The 15,901-nt window shown below is 29.3% G+C and overlaps 2 protein-coding genes across 3 annotated transcripts in view; one reads left to right on the top strand and one right to left on the bottom strand.

The window, feature by feature from the left end:
- Nucleotides 1-5,161, bottom strand: part of LOC106680192 (NADH-ubiquinone oxidoreductase chain 5-like) — a 46,485-nt gene extending 41,324 nt beyond the window's left edge. Inside the window, 1 exon segment of the mRNA XM_067047137.1 lies at nucleotides 5,051-5,161. Within this exon segment, the coding sequence (XP_066903238.1) occupies nucleotides 5,051-5,161 (111 nt within the window).
- fj (four-jointed) overlaps nucleotides 1-15,901 on the top strand; it is a 174,478-nt gene that overhangs the window by 103,397 nt on the left and 55,180 nt on the right. The window lies entirely within an intron of this gene.

Genomic DNA, 15,901 nt, shown 5'->3' with positions numbered 1-15,901 from the left:
AAATAAGATGATTGCACGGTGTGTGTGCTGGTAGTTCCTCTCAATGTTTTTATTACGAGGGACAGATTATGGCCCTTACGACGGAAAGGCCCTATTTCATAATGTATATACAAACTAATAGTGCTAGTCATGTCGATTTAACTTAATACAATTACCCTTACTTGTGCTTTAGTACTTTTAACTCCTGTAATATCAATAATAGTCATCCCTATTATGAAAAAAATAAGTATCAGTGTAATTAACACGCTGTTTCTATACTTGTATTTTGATCCAATACTATTACCTTTCATTATGAAACGGGACCAGGTGTACTCAATAAAATAAAATAAAAAACCATTTATTAAATAAATCAAAAATTTTTATCCATTTTTGTCTCAATACTTTTATTTTTCACCAGTCCAACGTTTCCGTCATTCTAGCCATCCTCAAGGACATATTCAATATAATTTCTTCCCCACATTATTTAAAGTTTCTTTTGCAGGCTATTCTGCCCAGGTCATTTTCTTTATTATAAGTTAAAACCTATTTTTTAAAATTTCTTATAAGATTATAACCTTTATAAATGGTTTGTTATATGGTAGTGAATTTGCTGTGGATAATCTTATATAAGAAGAATTATATATATTTATGATTTAAAATAAAAAAAAAAAGGTAACTAAACTTAAGCTTAGTAAGCTTATTAATAATAAATATGACTCTCTAATAATTGACTTTTTAAATAGGCTTTTCACTTATAATAAAAGAAATGACCTGGGCAGAATAGCCTGCAAAAGAAACTCTAAATGAATGTGAGGAAGAAATTATATTGAAGATGTCCTTGAGGATGGCTAGAATGGCCGAAACGTTGGACTGGTGAAAAATAAAAGTGTTGAGACAAAAATGGATACAAATTTTTGATTTATTTAATAAATAATTACCTTGTCTCAAGAAATTGAAATAATATAATGACAATAAAAAAACATTATTAAATTGAACAAAATTTATCGCAAAAATATTTGAGTGACATAAAATCCTTATTTTAGGTTCATTAATGAAAAAAAATATATAGATAAAATGAAATAAAAATAAAGGAATATAAACATAAATTTTTAAGAAGCAATACAAGATAATGATTTTTCCAACGCTCATTTTAGGGGCTGAATTAAAACCAACATCAAATATTATTTTTACACACTTCTAGAATAATTTTTGTTTTAAACCAGTCTTGTTCTAACGGCCGCTCCTTCCATACTGACTGATAATTGCATTTCAAAATAATGATATGAACTGATGACACACTGGGTGCAGTTGATCTTTTTGGCTCGGAAATGCATCCATCACACAAACGGTGTACAATTGGTCTCGAATGGTTTAAATAAGAATTTATAACTCAAATCCAATAATTTAAAAACTTTGTACTGGCTATTCTGGTCATGTCATTAATTTCAATCAAATCACCCTATATTGTCACTTTTTCATCAAATTTTAAAACTTTTAATTATAGATTAATTTCACACTATCACTTGCTTATCATACTAATAGTCTGTGTATATTGATAAGAATGTAATTATAGTATTAAGTTCATCTAAGTAGGTAAGTAGGAAAAAATAAGTTTTACTTTCAAGGAAAGAATTTGATAAGCTAACAATTTTTAACGAGGAAATAGTTATAAAAATAATAATAATAAAAATAAACATGTAAAGAAGCTTTTTGTGAATGCGCAAGTGATGGATGGTTATTTGGATTAGCTGGTACAAGTCGGCCTCAATTTGTGGTCAACCCATTGGTTGTCAGTTTTTGGGTACCAATCAAAGAGCGCTTATTCTGCATCCACATCCACTCGTTTGTTTTAAGTTTGCATTGTTTTACAACTGACAATAGATTAATATTTGTTCTTTCCGTGGTTTAATTAATCAAAGAATTTCCTAAACCTTTGGACTCAATAATTAACTCTTGTTTCAGATGGTAAATTTCAAAATTGGTGTATATAACTTGATTCAAATCCAGCTAATTAACTTAAGCAGTTTAGATGACATTTATGTCTAGGTAATTAATTTTAAAAAGTTTTGGAAAAAAATCTATAGAACGAAGGTTGAATTTATAGGTTAAATAATACTATAGGTTATGTAGTACTATTTATCACTCACAATCTACAATGCTCTTATTTGTGTTTCCTTCCATTTCTTTTACCTTTATTTTCTTTCTTTTTATAATAAAAATAGAGAAAATCGAATTTAAAAAAATTTAAAAAAACACACAAGCGTTTGTTGCTTCTTTTGTTTACCAAACATTTGTATAAGTCATGGATTTGCGGATGGTGTTAAACGTGTAAATCCATCATAAGAAATTAAATTCGATTTCCATGCAAAAATTGAGTTGTCCTATTTGGAAAATTATATATATAATTATATAAGATATTATATAATGACTATATATTGTGTAATGTAATGATTATACATTGTATATCCTTATGATATGATATAATTATATATTTTACTCATTTATTATTATTTTTTTTATCCTTCCTCGACCTTAATTTAATTAATCTCAAATTACTTCTTTATTTTCCGCCTTTTAGTGTGTTAATTTTTGTTTTCCCATATATACTTTTCTGTTTCTGCGTGTTATTGCGTCTGCTGTACATTTATAACCTTACAGTTTACGTATTTTTTTTGTATTCTTATCATTGTTTATTTTATATCAATACTATTTTATTTCTTCTTTTCTTTAATTTATATATAATTTGCTTTTCACTTCTCTTTACATAATTTTAACACTACTTTATCTTTTTGTGTATTATTATGTCAAAATATTATTAGTTGTTTTTGTATTTTTTAGCCCTGTGAGGCCCTATAAAATGGGGCGAAACGTCGGTAAATAAATACTTTTATTTTTTTTATTTTATTTTTTTTTATTTATTTTTTTATTTATTTTTTTTTTACGGCAACCCTTCTCCATAATTTTAAATTATACGGTTAACTATTTATATATTTTATTTTCAAATATCTAAATGATGCGACATCTTCTATCTATAGCACCAATATTGGTTTGCCTGCTCTCTTAAGCTTATGCTTAGATGACTGAAATTAAAAATATAATGTTTAAATTAATTCTTGAAATAATTTATCCACTTGTATTTACGGGAAATTAACCCGAGAATAATAGAAACAACGTGCCGAACTGTACAGTAGAATATAATTTACAATCCTAGAGAGTATTATTTCTTATGAATAGTTCCAGAGATCACAAAGAATTCTAAAATGCAAATAATATTTGTGATAATGATTGATGCTATGTGGTTAGGAGCACGGAACAGGCATCAATAAATATTCGGGGCTCTCGAGGTAACTATTAAGAGAGTGGACAAAAAAAAAATGTTTAAAATTAGAATTTAAAATCAGATTAAGAGTTTATCGACATCTCAAAGAATTTTTTCATTTAATGTCTTAAGTATTTATTACAATAGTTTTTATTTGTTATTAAATTTTCATTACAGGGGTGAGATTAATAATTAATGGAGTGTATAAAATAATGACTGTTTTTTAACCAAATATTTGTATTATTATTTCTATGATAAATAAGACAATTAATATTCAAATCTACCGCCATTAGCTATCTGCTAGCCATTGCTCGTTCCCACGCTGATACCATTCCTTGGTATAGTATTCCTTGGATCTCAATTTCAACTTACGCAAAATTATTAATTTTTTTCCTTGAAGAAAATGTGCCATGGATCGAAACCAGTAGTAATCCGAGGGTGCGAGGTCTGGACTTTATGGTGGATGAGGTAAAATCTCATACCAGAAGGGTAATAAATTTTCAAAAAATTTCAAGAGGTTGCTCTGACCCGCTTGAGAATAGGTCATACTCTCCTCACGCACTCTCACCTGATCAGAAAACTGCCACCTCCAACGTGCAAATATTGTCAGTCCGTTCTTACGATTAGACATATTTTCGAAGAGTGTACTCACTATTTGCCAACAATAAACAGGATAGGACTGACTCCAAATTTATCGGAAACTCTGGCAGATGAGGAAGCTAAAATTACACGAGTATTTGAATTTTTAAAAGCACATCGCCTTCTTTATAAATTATAACTCCTCTTCGATTTTTATGTTTTTTATTTATTTTATTTTTTTTAAAAATTATTTTTTTTTATTTTCCTACTTTTTATTTATTTATTTATTTTTATTTTTTTTACTTTTATCATCCCATAGGCGTTGATGACCAGAGGGTTTTACGCCTTTAAGCAACAATCAAGTAAGTTGGTGAGGGACCAGTCTACTGCTCTTTGAGTAGATGGCGACTAACAGTATCTTTGGACACACCACACTCCCTGGCAAGTTCGCGAGTACTTGTGGACGGATTTGACTCAACAGCCTCCTGCAGAACCTCTTCTTTTGATTTTATTTTATTTTTATACCAGATCGGCCTGATGGACCTTACATGGTTGATATAACTTATATTATATATATATTTTTTTAACAGTTGATTATGAGGGGGTATAGTCATACAAATGACACCCCTAAATATATACAATGTTCTTATTAAAAGAAAAAAAATAATAATAAACACACTTTATAACACTTAAATAAAACAAACAATTGTCTTCTAATAGTAAAAAGAAACAAGTTAATTTGAAAAAGGGAAGAGAAAACAAAAGAGAAAAAAAATAATAATAAAAATTAATAAATAAAATGAATAATAATAATAAGTAAAAAGAGGTAGTGTGACTATGAATTAATTTTATATTTATCAGTCTTCGAGTTGAGGTTGGTTTTCCTAGGTTGTAGGTCACTGCTCCTTTAACTGTCGGCAACTGAGAGTGGAACTTCATGAACCGTTTTTTGATGTAATCCTCTATTGATTCCATCTGTAATTCGCGATGCAATTGAATATTTCTTATGAACCAAGGAGCATTAACTGTGATTCTTAGGACTTTATTTCGATAAGATTGTAGTTTTTTCCTTTTCGTGAAGGATGTCGCTCCAGACTTCACAGCCGTACATCAGCAGTGGCCTGAGGATAGTTTTAATATAAGAACAGTTGTTTCTGGTTTCTGGCATAGTACCTCTTCAATATCCATTGATGGTCGCCCGAAGCCCTTCTTCCTTTTCAATGTCCTATCTCCATCGCTAAATTTATCAAACCAACGCTTGCGCAGTGAGCTGGTCAAGGACATCTTATACTTCGTATTTAATGATTTCACGAGCTCCTTCAGAGGCTGTGAAAATTTTTTTCCAGTAATGCCTTAAAATTACGAGAATTTTTTAGTCGTGTTCCTTCTTTGAAATAAATAACTGAGGCTGGGAGTCGAACGGGATTAAACAAGCTTAGAGAATGCTCTAAAGGGATTATTAAGTATTGTTAAGTATTAAGTAGGATTAAAATATTTACAGTCCTTCGAAATCTTGAATTTGATAAAACGGTCCTTTTTTTTTTTTTTTTTATACACCCCATTAAATCCTCATGTGAGCAGTTATCACCACAACGATACCACAATTAGCATATGAAGGGGCCTCTGGCTACCCTCGTCAGAAATTAAGTTGTGGACATTTTTCAAAAACTCCCCCCTCCCTTAATGCAGACGGACAGTTGATCAATGGCTTGAGATCTGAGGATAATGTCCCTGCCCTGTCTTCGTCCCTCACACAACAAAAAAAAACTCGGGGCTCACTCTGCCGAAAAAAAAACCCTTTTTGTATTTTTTTTTTTTTTTTTTTTTTATAAATGCTCCTAATCTACTCATTACAAACATTTTATACCTTGTTAAGGGCCCGAGTGGAGATGGAAAAGTCAGGAGTCAAGGGTAGGTTGTTTTTTTTTTCCATCTCTTTCTAGGTCTATAGGTAACATTCTCGCCCCTCTTCGCATTCCAGCGAAGGTTAGCAAATTCCTTTTTACAATTGCGAAGAATCTTTCGTCCCAATAAACTTTGTCAAATAATAATAATTTTTATTTTTATTGTAAGAAGATAGTTGACCGTATGAAGTATATTGTAGGAAGAAAGTCCAGGTGGCGGTGAATAAAGCTATCAAAATAGTAGAAGAAAACTATTTATTGTTAATCAACGTTTCGTCCCACTTTTCAGGGCTGTTGTTAGAATTAAAACTAAGATGACAATTGAACTACAATAATCGTTTCAATCTGACAGCCATGCAAAGTGGGGTGAAACATTGGTTAACAATAGTTTTCTTCTACTATTTTGACACATTTATTGACCGCTACCTGGACTATCTTCCTATAAATTTAAATTACTTTATGATTGGAGAAGTTTGTCGGGGGGTGCGGTCAGCAAAGAACAACATAAATAAACAAAACCATATTTATTTATTTTATGCCGACGTTTCGACCTGAGTTTCTGGTCTTCATCTGGGGTTATGGCGTAGAAGGTAGGCCTGCAATTAACTTTAGCAGTTTATTTTTTATTTAACATAGCACACAAATATATTTGTTAAGGCTTTGTATGTTTACAACTGCTGGTTGGAACCTTAATAAAATTATCAATAATTTATTATAGGGTCCGTTATATAGTGGTGTTCGTTAATAGGAGTCTTACAGTACTTGTGGATAAAGAAAACATGTAGAATAAAAATATATTATAGTGCGAAATTGGTAGAAAACGGACTTACTGATCTTTTTCCCTTAAGTACATATATTTCTTTTTACTTTCGGGATGAAAGATATATATATATTTTTTTTTCTTATGTTAAATTAGATTTACAAAAGTATATGTAATATAATTGTTATTTGAATCTGAGGGAAAAGAAACTACGGATGGTTATCATTGACCTTGAAATTAAAAAAAAATATTTATTTATAATCTTAGCACTTTTTTGATAATGGTTAATATTGTTTAAATAGATAAAATTTTAATTTAAAAAGTCCGACGTTTCGGCCAATTCGAACATCCTCAAGGACAATCTTAATACAATTTCTTCATTTAAAAAACACCTTTATGGAGGTTATGTTGCCTAGGTTATTTATATCAGTCCACAATTAGTGAATTGTTCACGTTAAATTAAAAATTAAAACTTTTTAATTTAATGTAACAATTAGGTACTTAGACTAATTAGGGTAATTTGTAGATAGATGACCTAGGCAGATATAAATGACCTAGGCAGAATAGCCTGCATTAAGTTGTTTTTTAAATGAAGTGGTTCTAAAATTGTATTAAGATTGTCCTTGAGGATGTCCGAATAGGCCGAAACGTCGGACTTAAAAGGAATAAAAAATGTTTTCATACTAAAATAGGATAAAATTTAATTTATTTTTAAAAAAAATTGATTTATATAGTTTTTCTTTAATTTTATGCATAGTTATTTATTGGTTATCTTTTCTACTTGATATTTACTTACATAGCCCGGGATAGAGTCAGGTCGGCCGTTCTGCAGGTGCTTGCTAGAGGCGGCTCAACTCTCTTCTACTTGTACCAACAGTCTCTCTCGGCTAGCATAGTACAAGAGCCCAAGAAGAAAAAAAAGAAGCCATTTCAGGCTATTTCACCCCATTTTTAGATTTCATTAATGAAAAATATGTGTAAATTCCGAGTCAAAATTAATGAGTCTGTCAAGTATAATAGGGGGTATAAAAAACGTCAGTTTCAAAATTTTAAATAAAATTAATTATCCATTCGGAGCTCTATATTTTGAAAACTACCTGCAACTCTAGAAATCATAATAGAACTAATAATTTAAAGTAGAGTAACTTTGCTAAAATATGAGCAATAACAGAGCTATTTACGTTCAATAGTTCCCGAGTTATAGTTTTTTAAATTGCAACATTTCATAAAGAATGCACAGAAAAATCAGTAGTTAGTGAATTTATATTGAGAAATCTATATCTCAAAAACCATTCGACGTACAAATGTTTACCAACACTCAACTTAAAGCAAGTTAAAATAAGTACTAAAAAGTAATTTATGACTGTTTAAATAGATACAATTTTATCCATTTTATTCTCAAAACATTTTTTATTCCTTTATAAGTCCAACGTTTCGACCAGTTCGGCTCAAGGACAATCTATCAAAAAACAGCTTTTATTATACATATGAATTTTAACAATTTTAAACAAGAAACAATATTATTTTATATTTGATCTTAACACTTTCTTGAGGCTGTTTAATATTGTTAAAATGGATAAAATTGTATCTATTTAAAAAGTCGTAAATTAATTTAATTATATTATTTCAATTTCTTGAGACAAGGTAATTATTTATTAAATAAATCAAAAATTTTTATCCATTTTTGTCTCAAAACTTTTATTTTTCACCAGTCCAACGTTTCGGCCATTCTAGCCATCCTCAAGGACATCTTCAATATAATTTCTTCCTCACATTAATTTAAAGTTTCATTTGCAGGCTATTCTGCCCAGGCCATTTTCTTTATTACAATTTTTTTCCCACAATTAATTGTGGATAATCTTATATAAGAAAAATTAAATATTAATGATTTTAAATTTTATAAAATAGGCTTTTAACTTGTAATAAAGAAAATGACCTGGGCAGAATAGCCTGCAAATGAAACTTTAAATTAATGAGAGGAAGAAATTATATTGAAGATGTCCTTGAGGATGGCTAGAATGGCCGAAACGTTGGACTGGTGAAAAATAAAAGTGCTGACACAAAAATGGATACAAAATTTTGATTTATTTAATAAAGTCATAAATTACTTTATAGTACTTATTTTAACTTGCTTTAATTTGAGTGTTGGTAAACATTTGTACGTCGAATGGTTTTTGAGATATAGATTTTTCAATATAAATTCACTAACGACTGGGTTTTCAGTGCATTCTTTATGAAATTTTGCGTTTTAAAAAGCTATAACACAGGAACTAGATAAGTAAATAGCTCTATCAGAGCTCATATTTTAGTAAATTTACTCTACTTTAAATTATTAGTTCTATTATGATTTCTAGTGTTGAAGGTAGTTTTAAAAATATAGAGCTACGAATGGATAATTAATTTTATTTAAAATTTTGAAACTGCCGTTTTTATTCCCCCTATTATACTTGGTAGACTCATCACTTTTGACTCATCAATCGATAAAATTTTATTTATTTAAAAAATATTTAGTTTATTTAAAACTATTTAACTAGATATTACATGGTTTATTTATAATAAAATAATATGGTACCAATAATTTCGGTAATTAATTTTTAATATACTAATCAGATTCATATCTGAGTAAATAATTTGATAGCAGTAATATATATCTCAGTTTTCATCTAATAATACAGTAATATATAATGTATCAAAATTATAATATAATGATAAATATAATTTTCCTTATTATATAATTACTATTTTTTTTTTAATTTAGCTCGGATTTTTGTTAGTCACGAGAGCTGGTACAGGACCGGAGGGATACTTTTCGATTTTGGCCCGAGGCGAAGCAAGCCACGGGCGTGTGGGCGATCGCCCTGTTAAATTCGAGGTGCATGGTTTGAATTTAAGATCAGTAAAAACAAAAAGTGAACCGGCATTTTATCGCTTTTAATACATCCATCTATCCCCCGTGGCTGCGGCTTTATGTTAAGATTACTGGAATTTGAAAGTGGCCATAACTTTTTTTTTCTTCCTTTTACAAAGGTCAACAACCAAGGAATTATAGTCATCGAAGAGATCTGTGCTCCGGTGTAAATGTATTCATCATAGCTTGTCGGCAGGCAACCCATCATTTTTTTTTTTTTAATTTCTCCAGTGCATTCAATTTGTATGAATGATATTATATTATATTTCCCATTTAGGAATTTAAAACGTCCACAAATAAGAAATAGTAGCGTGTAATACGGTGAGGTCGGTAAAAGATCGTTAAAACTCGATTTTGATGATGGTTTAGACTCTTGTTACATCATAAAAAACATGTATTGGGCTTAGGACGAATCGTGAAATTTGCAATAAATACTTGCCCATAATAAGCTTAACTGAAACTTTTCAATGCAAAATTATTTATTATTTATTTTTCGTCTTTTATAATACACTAACATATAGAGATTTTATTTTTATGTTTATTTTTTCGTATGAATGTGTACAATTATCACTATTACCCATTGCCCAAATTTTTGGCAGATTGTTATATTATCAATATATAAAAATTTTCAATTTAAAAAAAAAAATCCTACAAAAAAATTTATGTTTTCGAAAAATAATTTTCTCCTCTCAGTGAAATCTGAGAGTGAACAAAATACTGATCCCATTCATACATTCCTTCCAATATGTGACTATAACGGACCGGGAGGCATCTACTACTAAAAAAGAAGACGTGAGAATAACCAGGGCCGTTAGAAGGACAAAACAGTTAGGGGAGATAACGCGGATTAATTACAGCAATTAATAATTGGCAGATCTGGCTATAAGAAGAGTCCTGTATCAATAATGGCCTACCTTCTCTTGTCTTTTACAATTTAAATTAGCGATGGTGTCTGGATGTTGGTGTACCACGCCTCCCTACTTGTACCAGTACTGGTAGCCACCTCTTGGCGGTTATCTTTAAACACATCTTACAAAAGAACTATTCTGTATAATCGATCTGTAGGAGAGTTAGTCGATTAAGGAATAGCTGATCTGTTTTTTTTTTTTATGGAAGTATAAAAACTATTGTATCCATTGAGGGCCAGTAAAATTGCAAGTCAAATCAGGACTAATTTCTTTTAACTTTTTGTGAAAGATAATGAAAAAAGTTACAGGAGTGTGTAGGCCTAATTAGGTAAATTTTCAAAACTGTTAATAAATTAGAAATTATTAACAAAATAAAAAAAACTCCTGAATAAACCTTTAATAAATTGGTAAAACTTAGAAAAAAAAAATTATATTAAATAGCAAGCTAATATTTAAATGAATCAAGTAAAATTAAAAAAAAAAAAGTTCGGCTTAGCTAAAAAAAAATTATTCTAATAAAAAAATTAAATAAAAGAAGATGGTGCAGTAAAATAAAATTAAACTATTTATATTGAGCAAACGTTTCGCCCCACGTTACAGGGCTTCATCATGGCTAAAAAAGATACAAATACTTAAATAATATAAACATAAGTAAAAAATTAAATGAAAAAAAAATGGTGATACAATAAAACGTAAAAATTAAATTAGAATAATTGAAGTATATAGACAATAAATGAAAACGGAAATAATAAAAAGCAGAAATATACAATAAAGTACAAACTAAGAAATAGAGAAAGAGATGTAAGAATAAAATCAAGAATTAAAGAAGAAAATTAGATTTTATTTTTAAAGAATAATTTTTTCTTCCTTTTCTTTATTCTTGATTTTATTCTCCCTTTTTCTAAATTTTAGTTCGTACTTTATTTTATATTTTGCCTTTTTGTCTTTTATTAATTTCGTTTTCATTTATTGTTTATAACCTTTTATTTTTCTTATTTTATTTTTACGTGTCATTGTATATTCTTTTATTTTTCATTAACTTTTTTTTGTCTTTGTTTACATCAAGTGTTTGTATCATTTTAGCCCTGCAACGTGGAGCGAAACGTTAGCTCAATATAAATAGTTTAATCACTAATTTATCACACCGTCAATCAGCAAGCAACAGATAAATTTGTTTTTGTTGTGTAAAGATCGTATTTTTTTGGGGGGGGGAGAGGGGTCTTTTTGGTATCGTAGCCTAAGTGGCTATATATCTTTTTATGATTCTTTTTACATATACCTCTTCTATACGGAAACCTCTGTATAGCAGATAAAATCATTATCATTAAATTATATAAAAAAAAAAAACCTTCGAAATTAATACAACAGAGAGTCAATGATACTGTTACTTGAATAATTTCCATACTTTGAGGAAATCAATAAAAATATAAAAACATAATTTTCTACATTTTGTAGGAAGATAGTCCGATTGGCGATCAATAAAGGTATCAATAAAGTATAAAGGTATAAAGGTATCAATAAAGGTATTTATAGCAAAAAAAACTATTTATTGTTAATCATTGTTTCGCCCCACTTTGAAAGGTTTTATCAGGGCTGTCTGATTGAAATGATTTTATGACTCTTTTACGATTTTTAAACTTTTATTGACCGACGCCCGGACTATCTTTCTACAATCTACCTCATACGGTTAATCTGCTTCCAATATGAATCATTTATTTTATTTTTATGGCCCGGTTCATTTTCATGGTCTGCCTTAAATTGCCAAAGGAATATATTTATTTGTATAAATATGTTTCTCTAAGTGATATAAAAACTGGTCAAATTAAAATGCCATGAACTAAATCAGCAGGTCCATCTTTAAAAAAAATAAATAAATAAAAAGGAAAAAAAAGAATTGGTACTTAAAAACTTTTTGTAGTGAAATTTTGTCACTGTTCTTCGTATTTTAAGCGAAAACCTTCTGACTCTGTGGCATAATGATTTGTGCCTCTATCATTATTAATGTCTATAATAATACATTCGTGAATCGAACCTTCCAACCGAGTCAATAAAAAATAAAACATAAATGTTGGGTAAACAGTAGCTAGTGAATGGCAATATATAGAGAACTGGCCGCGGAGGAGAGAAGAAATGGCATTGTGGGCTAGCGTGCGAGAGGGGAATAGAAGATGAAAAAGGAAGAAAAAAGAGGAAGAAGGATAAGGATAGAGACTAGAAGGAGAGAGACTAAGAGAAGTGGACTAAACGAGACAGGAGTAAAGCAAATATTTAGCCATGGCTTAGTCATGAATAATGTTCCTCTCTCCTTCATTCACAGATGGTCACGTACCTCTTCTCTCTCTCTATCCCAACTTTATTAATAATCTTATTATTATATGACTATCTTTTAGTTATCCTTTTATACAATTAATGATTTGTTTATACAAATTTACATTTACATACATCATTCATTTTTTTAAAATATTTATTTATTGCTATTTACAACTGTACATTATAATACATTTAGTAAATCTGATCTAAGTTAAATTGGAGTGTTACAGGCGTGTAGAGAAACTACCCATTGGTAGCACTCTAATGACATTTTACATTAGCTGGTCTCGTGGGCATCTTCTTTTCAGGCGTCTCAGTAAATTGTCAGGAATGGAAGAGGATGCAAGGTTAGAAACTAGGGGGATTGAGTGGTTAGAGTTTATAATGGAAGAAGTGATTTCTGGTTCGGGCTAGATCGGTTACATAGGGAACATTACATTCAATTTTAAAATCTATTTTAACATTTTTTATGGGCCGCCCGTAGCTCAGTGGTTAAGACACAGTCTTACCAATTTGATGTCTATTGGCGGTGCCGGTTCGGATCCGGCCTGGGACGTTGACTTTTTTCATAATTATGAGAGATAGTTGACCGTGGATGATGAACGAGGAGAAGATGGTTGGGGGTGAGGTCAATGAAAAACACAAATAAGTTCGATTAACCTATTTTTAATGTGCCAACGTTTCGGCTAGAGTTTCTAGCCTTCTTCAGGGCTGTTCGCTTTTTTTCTGGCGAACAGCCCTGAAGAAGGGTAGAAACTCTAGCCGAAACGTTAGCACATTAAAAATAGGTTAATCGAACTTATTTGTGTTTTTCATTGACTTTTTTCATTGAGTGGCGGTCCCACAAAATGAAGAACTTTGACCCCCAACCATGGTTAGGCAGTATAGGACTCCAATGGGAGTCTTGCCCAAAAAAACATTTTTTATAAGAAATTAGAATGTTTACTTCATTTTACCTTATAGTTAATTTGGTAACAACAGCATATCAGCTTAATAACAAGTCCAAAAAAAAATCAATATTTATAGTAAAATACTTATTAATATTTTTTTTAATTTGATGTAAGACTTTTTAATTGATAACTTTAAATGATGAAATTTTTGGAATAAAATAGACAGGATTAACCATGAAGTAAAATAGCGTACATTTTAATTACATATAAAAATTTTTAAGATTAATATTCTCTACGCGCCTGTAACACTCCAATTTAACTTAGATCAGATTCACTAAATGTATTATAATGTACAGTTGTAAATAGCAATAAATAAATATTTAAAAAAGATTATTGTTAAAATTGAATGATATAATTTCAGTAATTATAATACCCTGAAAAGGGGAATACACACCAAAACGTTGTAAAGTTAAATAAAATATGTTATTTAATATTTTAAAGAAACTATATTTCACCTCATTATCAAAATGTGAAAATAATAAATAAATAACTTTATGGCGAATCGTTTTTATATATAATATGAATTATTTTAATTTGTCCAACACTTTTGGATTTGAAATTTTTACTTCCATATTGTTAATATTGACTGTACAAAAGATTTCCTTTACTATTCATCGTCAATATTGTAAAATTGCTAAAAAATATTTTTTATATAATCTTTACACTTTCTTGAGACTGTCTTTTATTGTTAAAAAATTAATAAATTTTGTCCAATTTTAGTCTCAAAACAATTTCTATTTCACTACAATAATTTATCACAACGAATATTATAGTCACATCGATTAGTTGTGATGAATTATAGTAGTGAAGGTTGGCTTTGATTAAAAGTTTTAATTTAATATGTTGAATTGACAAAATAGGGTAATTGTGGACTGAAATTAATGATCTGGGCAGAATAACCTGCATAAAGTTTTTTAAATATTGATGTGGTTCTAAAATTGTATTGAGATTGTCCTTGAGGATGGCCGAATTGTACGAAACGTCGGATTTATAAAGAAATATAAATTGTTTTGAGACTAAAATTTATTTTATTAAAAAAAAATGATTTATATAGTTTTTCTTTAATTTTATGCATAGTTATTAATTGGTTATCTTCTCTCCTTGGTCTCTACTAATGTTTTCTGAATAACTTACATTATATAATTTCTAAATTATATAATTTAAGTTATTCAGAGCTAAATTATTGTTAGCTAAATTTTAATTTAAGATAGTAATATAGTAAGACGGGTTTCTTACTATATTCAGGTCGCGTATCACTTTAGCCTGTGTAAGGCAAGTTGCCTACGGAATATCAATGAATGTTTCCTTACACTTGTTTATGTACGTTCTCCGTATCTACTGACAATCGACTACTCGAATATAATTACTGTTTAATATTGTTAGAGCTGTAAATAATGTTTAACTTCGAGTTTAACAAAGTAGTCGTTAATGTCTAGGGTCAGTACCAACTGAGAACTGAACCCTCAAACCCTTCAAAACTAGTAAAGATGAGCTAGAGCTGAAATGTTTACTGGTATTAAAGGTTTCTGAGTATCGGTAATTGCCATAATAGGTAAGGAAAAAAATAATAATACCCAAAATAGATGAAAAACATATGACTTTAAATTTTTCCGTAGCCTCCTTTATTATTTTTTTTTAATACATACATATTACATATTACATGACATATGTATATTAGTGAAATATTGCCTTCGATTAAATAACCTTAAAATAAATTATTCTTATTTTTAATTCGGTTATTCAATTTTTTTTTTTTTAGGGAAGCAAATTATAAGATTTCATATATATAGAATTGAAGTATGAACTTGAATGTAAAATTTTCATGACCACGAATCCAAAAAAATCATTATCGATTACCCGCGTGTTCAGAGTAACAGACAAAGAAATGAATTGGTTGTAGGGGAGGGAATAAAGGAAGCGTTTAGAAACGATGAATATTACCTTAGTTTTATAGATGTTAACGTTTCGTTCTAAACGCCTTGGTCTTCAACAGGGCTAAAATTAAAACAAATATTACAAGAGATATGAGCACTAATAAAAATAATAATTATTTTTTTTGTGTATGGGGCAACCTCCTTAAAAATAGAGTTAGCCTATAAAATAAAATAAATAATCAATTGTAGTATATGATGAGTTAAAGATCGTTTATATAAACTAATAAAAAACAATATACCCAAGAAGATCATTTATATAAACTAATAAAAAACAATATACCTAAGAAGATCATTTATATAAACTAATAACAAACAATATACCCAAGAAGATCATTTATATAAACTAATAA

Source organism: Halyomorpha halys, unplaced genomic scaffold, assembly GCF_000696795.3.
Source record: "Halyomorpha halys isolate HHAL.00 unplaced genomic scaffold, Hhal_1.1 Scaffold250.1, whole genome shotgun sequence".
NCBI classification, from domain to species: domain Eukaryota; kingdom Metazoa; phylum Arthropoda; class Insecta; order Hemiptera; family Pentatomidae; genus Halyomorpha; species Halyomorpha halys.
Note: the sequence above shows the minus strand (reverse complement) of the source record. Positions and strands in the feature narration are given on the sequence as shown.